Raw genomic sequence first — 9,530 nt, 5'->3', positions numbered from 1 at the left:
ACATATATTCATATGCCCTATATATAATTGATTTATATATAAAGGTTGCATAAATTTTTATAACGATAAATGGAAAAATAAAATAATTGTGAAATAAAATGTTTTGTAAATAAAAAATGATTAATGTGAAAGAAAGAGATGAAAAAATAATACTATAATAAATATTGTATAAATAATAGCAGTATGTAACCCTAATGCAGCAGGAAAGTTTTCCCATCCAAAACGAATCGTTTGCATCACCTTCACGTGCTTGGATGCTGCCCATGCATCATACCGTCTTAGCTATCATGACTTATCTATTTTGGATACAAAGGATAGCATCAAGAAACACTTCTAATCTAATACCCAATTCATGGATACTCGTATAATCTTTTGGGATCTCGACAGGAAGTGGACATTCTCACTTCTAATTTTTATTAAATAAGTTAAATTTTTATTAGTACCAATATCAATTTTTATTTTGAATTCTTCTTATTTTATAAAATTAATCTTTTAACTTTTAAATCTGTGAATAATATCTAAAATCATGATGAATTCTATAGAAAATAATAATACTTATATGGAATGTAGAAAAATAGTAACTTCTTTTCTGATAATTAAATATCGTAAGTAATTTATCCATACATATTTTAAAAATAAAAGGATCCTCTTGGTTCAAGCTTTAAACTCGTCATTATTGGTGAAATATGTCATATGTATTCAATATTAATCAAGTCAAAACAGAAATGTATAAAAAAAAAAGATAGCAAAATATTTTATGAACATATCTGTAGTATTATAGAGGCCCCTGAATTACCATTTGTTTTTTCATATTTTGTTATTTATCTGCCACAAAGTAGTTTTGCTATAACTATTTTGTGCAAAAGAAGTAAATAAACACAAAATGCTTTGAAGAGCGAAATTTTAAATATAAATCATGTGATTTTAAACTCATTTGTAAGTAAAATTAATTTAATAAAATTAAGTTTATTTAAATTTAAATTTACAAATTTAACGGTGTTCCCATAGCATTCGTCTCTGCATCTCCAAGAACTCAGACACGTTATACACATCTTTCTGCAGAAACACATTGATTAATGTAGAATCATATTCACTATTGAAAAATGTGGGATTGACCAATTTTAAAATTATTGCAACCTTTAATAATCATCGAATGTAAATCCAATGGTAGACAAGGCTAAGGATCCAAATCCTAATTTTCCTTGTCCTTCCCTTGACCCACGTTACACGCTTGAAATGAGGTATTGTTTGATCTAAATCAAATTTTCACTGAAATCATTATCCACAAGTATGTAATATGTATGATATGAAGATCGACTTAGAGTACAAACTATATAAAAAAAATAAAATTTAAATTTATAATATCTATATCAGATCCGAGTAAACATTTTTCGACTACATTTCCTTGATATGGCTATATGCAGCCGAAGTACAACTTTATTCTATATCAACTAAACATAAATATTTTCTATACCATTCTATTGTTTTTCAATTTCTTAATTAATAGGAACATATGTAACGTAGCAATTAATTATCTCTCTTTCTTCTCTTCTTTCAAATAATAATCGGAAGAAGAATCAATACAACTTAGAAATGTCAAGTATAAAGAAAATGAGATCTAACTGATTAAGGTCTTGACTCGAAAACTTGCTGCATGGTTGAAATATCAAAGGAACTCCAAGTACTCCAACCGTTGCTAATCGAATTCATTGCAGATGAAGAACTAATGGGTAACAATTGACCATCCTCATTTAACGGCATGGAGTATTCCAACTCCTGCAATTGCATAACGGGTGGTTCCCAAGTAATGGAAGAGGAAACGGTAACCGTAGCATCATCACCCCACAGAACATTTTCATCACCACCCAGAAACCCCTCTAACTCATCAATCCCACTAAAACTCAATTCCTCAGCTCCAAAATTCTCAATTGTTAGCATTGCAGGGTCCATAATGGGATCAGATAAAGGTTTATTTTGGATTACCGTATCATTCTCAGTTTCAAATCTAAAGTAATTGTTGGAAGACGATGACCCATTGCTACCTTCACTCTCGGGTTCCTCACTGGGTTTTTGGTTCAAGAATTTGGCGAACACGAGAGCCATGTCTATGTCACGTGAACCATTGGTTTGGCCATTACAAATTGATGATTCTCTGTCCTCAGAAACAGAGCTATTCATGGAAACGCTGTCGCTTTGGTGGTGCCTCGAGGACTTTCCGCGGCGGTTTTTGCGGCAGCCACCACCGACGGGAACGTTGCGGAGAGAGCCACCTTTGGTCCAGTAACGCCTGCAACCTTTGCAGAAATATCTGGGTTGTGACAAGCTATAGTTGTTGTAGTAGCAGAATTTGGTGTTGGTGGAAGCACAACGAGGACAATTGGGTGCTACCTCAAGACTTGGTTTCCACCTTGAAGTTGATCGTTCCATTGGGGTCGGCAATGGAAGCTGATGCAACATACGCTCTAGCTGAGAACCGCTAATAATGCTGTGTATTTGTGGGAACATTTATTTGGATATGGTGAAATGGGAATTGTGTGTGTGTGAGAGAGAGAGAGAGAGAGCGCGGGGGGGTGGGTGGGGGCTTCGGAGTAAGCGAGAGCATGTGTGAATATATGTGTGGGGGAAATCGTGGAGAGGAACGTGGGCGGTTGGGGAATCGTTAATATTAAGGAAGGGTGTGCATGTGTTAGTGTGTGAGTTTGTGATGTTGATGTGAGTTTCATGTTATGGTGTGCTGTTTCATAGGCGGATGGGGCGTGTCTCATTCCCTCGCGTGCCTTTTCTTCATTCGGGCTTCTTTGTCATTGTGAGGTTCATAAGTCAAAGCATTGCTTCTCCACTCGTCAAGTTATCTGAAATTACCAATTGCCCATGTCACACATAACATGTTTATATTATGTTCAAAACTCATACATAACAAGTTTTCGAAATCAAGTATTCCTTTAAACTATGAACAATTGCATTCCAGTTAACTTGATGCATGGCTTCCTCTTAAGTTTGATTAAGGAAAAAGTTCAAGAATTTTTGCATAAGTTTCAAAACTAGAAAAGTGTATGCTATTGTAGATAAATTGATTAAATATTTGAGTGATTGCTAATTAGTATATTTGTATCAGTGTATGACCCAAGAATAATGCCTTATTTCAGAGTGTTGTGGTCAAAATGTAAAATGGTGGAAGATTCATACATATCTTGGTTAAAATCAACACTGCATTTCCAAATGCAGAAGGACGGGGGCAAATGCGTCATTTGGGTGCATAAGTATATGAGGGCAATAAAGGTCGGCAAGAGAATGTGAGACAATGCAGTGTACTGTATGCGGAGGAGGGAATTACGGTTTATGGATGAAGTTTCACATATATACTATATACAGCATATACACATCATGGAAGGCTAGCGTTGCGGGCATGGAACTGATCGAAGCATCAGCACGTGCTTAGCGGGGATACGTGGCACATCTTCCATCCTTAATCTGATTCTTTATTAAGGTTAAATCCCCAAATGACCATGGATTTCGTCGCAATTATGTGAATTCTTTTTTGTTTATGTCATCAACCTTATACCGGTCAACCTATTGACTTCCCCTCCACTGAATTTCCCAGTTCATTGACTCCAAATAAGTGAGGAATTGTAGCACCTTCCTTCAAAGGATCCAATCATTCAACCTAAACAATAACATAATCTTTTGTTTTCATCTCTTAAACATTAGTTCGGGAAAATAAGTCTAATTAATTGCTTATTCAACCTTCTGATCAACTAAATACTTATCTGAGGCTTCTGTTTTAGAGCCTGTGGCATTAGGATTTTGGCTCATCGTTTTATTTGTCCAAGACTCCAAAGTCATATATTGTATCACCTTTTCTAAAAATATAAATCCTCACTCTCGTCCTATGACCACCAAGTTGAGATTAACAAGTACATAGTTACAAAAAAGTTATTTTATTCCTACAATATTTCTTTTGTATTGCATTACTTATTTTATCTCATACTTATTGTTAATTTACTCTTCGTATCTCTTTTTTCAGTTCTAAAAATAATGAATAAGAATAAAATTTCTCAACTAGAAATGTATAATTGGAGAGCTTCCATTTACCATAACTCATGCTATAGCTAGCCATGCATACTTATATGGAGCTGCTATATATGGATTTAAAATACAATTAGGTTAGAAGCGAATTAATGTCACATCAAAGGAACATAATGAGAGCACGGTGCAGCTAAAGGTAGCAGTCATAAGAGTGGAGATTCGATCTAAAGGGAACATTCGAGGCACGTGGGGGTTTAACGTTGCTTTCACGAAAGATGCCATCATACGTATTCATGGTTGAGGATCAGTGGCTTCCACGTCTCAAACTCGTTCCCATATTTGTTTTGTTTTATATGTTTCGGTAAAGTTTTAACTAGTTTATGAAATCTAACATAGCTAACGATCGATTTTCAAATAAATCAAATAACAGTTCATACTTTACTTGCTCTAACCTGATCAATACGAATACTATATCTGTATAAATGTTTCAATTAACCATGCATGTATAATGAATGTGCATGCACCAACAAATTAATGAGCGAGCGCCATGCACCCGTTAATTAAGTACAATGGTATGTAGGTGGCACATGTGCTTTGGGTATGTTGATTAATGTTGAAGTTCAAAAACCAGAAAGAGTAGAAATAAAGCCACCATGATTGTAGATGACAGATCACAGAGCGGTGCGCGATTCTCTATGTCCCAATGGCCTATGGGCACTCTAGACCTGGTGGTTGCGATATAGCCAACAACTTCCTGAAAACAACCGTATTTTTACACGCTAAAGAAGAAACATAAAAAGTTTTAACACAAGTAAAAAATATGTAGTAAATAATGTCATTAAAAAAAATAAAGAAATGCAATAAAAGTATAAACAAAATATTAGAGAAAATAAGTGTATTATATATATAAGAGAAGACCTGTCTAAAAGTAATATCATTATTAATTTTTTTACTGAGAAAGTTTTAAGAGGGACGATTATGAAACTATAGGAATAGTGCTATAAATATTTTATTTTATATGAGTATAAAGGAATATTTATTTATTTTCTCCCAAAAAAATGGTGAGATTTTGTTTGAAAAAAGTAATGAGATCTTTTATTTTTTATATTTTATTGAAAATAATTTTTAAAATAATATAAAATATTCAAAAATTACATAATTAATAAAAATATCAATTAAAATTTTAAATTTTTTCTTAAAATAAAATTTTATTGAATTTTAAAAAAATCGCATAAATATATATTTTTTACTCTTTATATTTATCCAAAAAATGCAAAGTAATTTTTTTTCAATGGTGTGTTTTTTATTTTTATCCATTTAAACAACATATTATTTTTATCTTATTTCTCGTATATTTCTTTCTTAATATATTATTTTCTTCTTCTTTTTTTACTCATTTTTTATTAGATCCAAACATAACATTAATCTTTAGAATTAAATTTAACTAACTAAAAATAATAAAAAAAATTAAAAATATATTATGCTTTTATATCTTTAATAAATAAATATACATTTTTAATAAAAAATATTACTTTTAAATACTTAAATTGAATTTAAAAAAATTGAAGTTAGAAAACTCTTTCCAGTGTAACACTCAGTTTTGGTCCGATTGACCTTTGTGCTCATTTCTTTGTTCCACATGGGGTTAAATCTTTTAAGCTACAGTTCTATTATTTAGATATCAACTAATCAATATTTTATATAATTATCTCTGATATCATTTTTTTATTTTCTATATGCATAAATTTTACAAATATTCAATTAAAAATAAAAAATAATAATTGTTTAACTTTAGTTTTATTAAAAAAAAAATATTTTGAACCAAGTCTGAGAGTACTTTTTGGAGATTGCGCTTGCGCATGCAAGATCAGTGTAATTCCTGGTTGTTTGCCAAAGTCTTGATTTGATGATGCTATATTAACATAAAATATCAACCACCTTTTATCATATGTATAAAATTAGATGTTGGTAATACTAAACCGTAAAGCTACTTCAATTAGGTAGAAGAGAAAAAACAAAATATTAAAAAAATTAATTTTTAATTACTTATAATCTGATCCTGAATGGAGCACGTGATCTTGGTCAAAGATCACCTTACTCCATTTATTTTTGAAGCTGATGCAAGGGAGACAACTCTTTGAGGTTATTTGTTGACCGCAATCGTATGTCCAACTGTCCACTATCGGAATGCTTTGAGTACACCTCCATTGGAACCACTTTACCCAAGTCACCACCCTAAGTGCCACTAATATTCCTGATATATAGACAGTTTTATTGGACGCACCACACACATAATAATGTTTAACATGTTTTTTATAAAAACGACTGTTATGTGTAAATAAAGATAAATTCACCTCAACTTTATATATATATATATATGGACATATCAAATGAGAAGAATTGTTATTATGAGATATGAGAAGTATTAATAATGACTATTATATTAAATAAAGAGCTTGTTATTACCTCACGGCTCATTTTCTTTTCTTTTTTTTATTAAAGACTACTGTTAATATCTATCTTTTACTTGAAATATCCTTATATATATATATAGAAAAATGATCTTCTTACAGGTATAATTCTATAAATTTTTACATTCAATCTGAATTTTTCATTTAAATTAAATCTAACGAGATATAATTTATTATTTCATTGAGAATTTTATATATATATATATATATATATATATAATATTAGAAAGACTCTATACGCCTTCCTATAACCCTAAAACATTAATATTTGTGAAACCTTCACAAACTTTAGTATTAAAATGTTTCTCATAATAATACTGCTCCTCAAAGACCTTCGGAGTGCGTCAATTTGCCGTCACTTGATATCAGGCCACTTGTAATTAGGAAATAAGTCATCTTGACCACTATAATGTACCATAATCTATCTTAAAATATAACTTCAATAAAATTGTATACAATTTATAAATTTGCTTTATTAATATAAATATAGTTTCACCATGAAATAAAGAAGTGAGGCGTAATGTGGATGAAGCTGTGTTTAGATTGAATGACGAAGCTGCCTATGGAGGATTAATTAGTGATACCAAAGGACAGTTTCTAATTAGTTTTAGCAAGAAAATAAACCCTTGCTCCCATTAGAAACTGAGCTATGGAGCATATGTTATGGGGATTAGTTAGTCCTAAACAAAGGCTATTAGCTAATTTGGATCAAAAGTGATTGCAAACAAGTTGTTGGGCTCATCCATAATGTCCAATCTTACTCTCACGCTTTGATTTAGGGGTTCATGAAATTAGGAGTTTGATTAATGGTAATATAACATATTAGATTGTAGGATATTTGTAGGGAGGCCAACCAGCTTCCTTTTTTGTGCCATGATATTCTAGGCACAGGGTCTTTTAGAAGTTTTGTGTAGTTTGTTTTTGTTTTTTTTAGCTATTTAGTCTCTTTTATTAAAAAAAATAAAATTTATATGATATTATTAAATAACCATCTTTTTTGTTATAAATAAGAATCACAATTGATACTTGCATATTGCAATTATTAATCTAAGAGATTTGCTGACTGGAAATTCAAAATTGAAGTTGCCCATGCAAAAATATAATCCTAACTTAAAAACAAGTAACCTGCTTTGACACCAAACCAATTAATAATCATAAATAAAAAAGTCTGAAAGAAAAATTACTAAATAAGTCAAATTACTTGTTGCGGTCTGAATGTAGATAAGGTCAAACCTATTTGTTAAATATATCAGACTAATTTTTTAAAAAAGTATATTTACTTAAAGAAAGTCAAGATTCAATGCATTAAAAAGTCTAGAAACAATCTTTTTAACTTATGAGCTCGGTTATTTAAATAAACATATTACTTTTGTTATTATTAATTATTATTATTGAAATATTTTGATGTTATATATTTATTAATTTAAAAGCTTAAGTATTTTGGTTTATATATAAGCATTGATCTATTAATTTATTTAGAAGTAAGTTCCACTATACCTATTTAAAAGACCTTCGATAAAATAGACTTTTAAACATACTTGCAATCAAGTTGAAACCTTTGAAAATGCTAAATCAAGTTTTTAAAAATGATTTATATCGGGCATTATTACTCAAAATAATGTTATTTATTATTAAATAAAAAATTGTTAAATATTAAGATCTATTTTAAACCTATTTAAAATACCGATTTTTTATTTTTTTGTAATCTACAAAACTTATATAAACTAGGCCCATTTTTAATTATCCTTTTCAATAATTGAAGGAATTATAAATCTGGTCAATTAAAGCATACTTTTATAATCATCATATGATGCATTTGTGATTGACATTGCAAAGATGAGATTGACCGACATTACAAAAACAAGATTAATTGACCGGCATCACTTAAAATTTAAACATGTAACTAGCCTACCAAGTACCAACTATATTAATTTGTTAAATATTCTTGTAAGATACCTTCCCATGCAGCTCCCAATGTAAATAAGTAATTTGGCAGCAGGTAGCAACACTACTCCTCATCTGTGTCATTGAACGTTATTTTGGAAATGGCGTTATCTCAGCACATCTCCTTCATTATGATAACAATTTTTGTTGCTTTGATGCTGCACATGTCCTCTCTGCATGTCACTGCTGAGGTGTTTCATGGTTCAGTTGCCGAAGTCAGCCTCGGTTAGTATTTTTTTTAACTTTGTTTAAACACCAATTATTGTTGCTTTTATTGATTAAGCAATACTTTTAACTAAGTATGCAAGTGACTCAGTTTTTTCTCTCCTAATATTTTATACTGCTTTCAAGTTTAATTTAAATGGAATTGTTATCTAGCTTGAATTCAGTTCAATTTAGTGATATTTGATTCGAAAGCTTTTAAATAATAAACTCCATTCTATGCATCTCTCTCTCTCTCTCTCTGTGTGTGTGTGTGTATATATATATATATATATATATATGGGGATATGTCATATACATGCAGCATCAAAATTAATTTTTCAAAATTTATTGCTTCTTTTCATGATACATTTGACTTATAACTATTTTCATAAAAATATGCAGGGCGAAGGGTTCTTCAATACAATACTACAGGGCGTGGAGGATACAACTAACATAAGTGAAAATAATGAAAGCAAACTAGTTAGGGCTGTTGCTTATAACTAAATCGTCTTTATGATGACAAAAATGTACGGTCTTTTAAGTTGTATCCAGTGATATTGTGTGATTTCGCTGTGCTTATCAAATAAAAAATTATAATAAAGTTCCTTTCCTTAACTTTATACCCTTTTTTTTTTCTTTATTCATTTTATTTCTCTTGAATTCTGTGAGATATTATAATTTGGATCCATGTTTGAAGCACATGAAGTTCTTTAACACAAGAAAAGAAGAAAAACCACCAAGAAGGTGAGAATAATCAGAGGCACACAAATTGTAAACTTGTATTCTGACTGAAACTTCATGTAAAGAATTAATACAAATATGAGACAGGCAACCGAAACTGATTCTCTTACTTATGCTGACTACAATCTGTAGAATTTAGTCTCG

At 30.6% G+C, this 9,530-nt stretch overlaps 1 protein-coding gene and 1 long non-coding RNA gene across 2 annotated transcripts; one reads left to right on the top strand and one right to left on the bottom strand.

The window, feature by feature from the left end:
- Window positions 1-1,626: 1,626 nt before the first annotated feature.
- LOC113853082 (dof zinc finger protein DOF3.5-like) lies at window positions 1,627-2,505 on the bottom strand. The gene has a single exon (XM_027483534.1). It carries the CDS (start codon window positions 2,503-2,505, stop codon window positions 1,627-1,629), a length of 879 nt encoding a protein of 292 aa, XP_027339335.1.
- Window positions 2,506-8,524: 6,019 nt separating this feature from the next.
- Window positions 8,525-9,104, top strand: LOC113853246. The gene is made up of 2 exons (XR_003502492.1): window positions 8,525-8,666; window positions 9,048-9,104. It is a non-coding gene; the product is annotated as an uncharacterized LOC113853246 (long non-coding RNA).
- The last annotated feature ends 426 nt before the right edge of the window (window positions 9,105-9,530 follow it).

This window comes from Abrus precatorius, unplaced genomic scaffold (assembly GCF_003935025.1).
Source record: "Abrus precatorius isolate BTA unplaced genomic scaffold, Abrus_2018 Scaffold10, whole genome shotgun sequence".
NCBI lineage: Eukaryota > Viridiplantae > Streptophyta > Magnoliopsida > Fabales > Fabaceae > Abrus > Abrus precatorius.
This window is presented reverse-complemented; position numbering and strand designations above follow the sequence as displayed.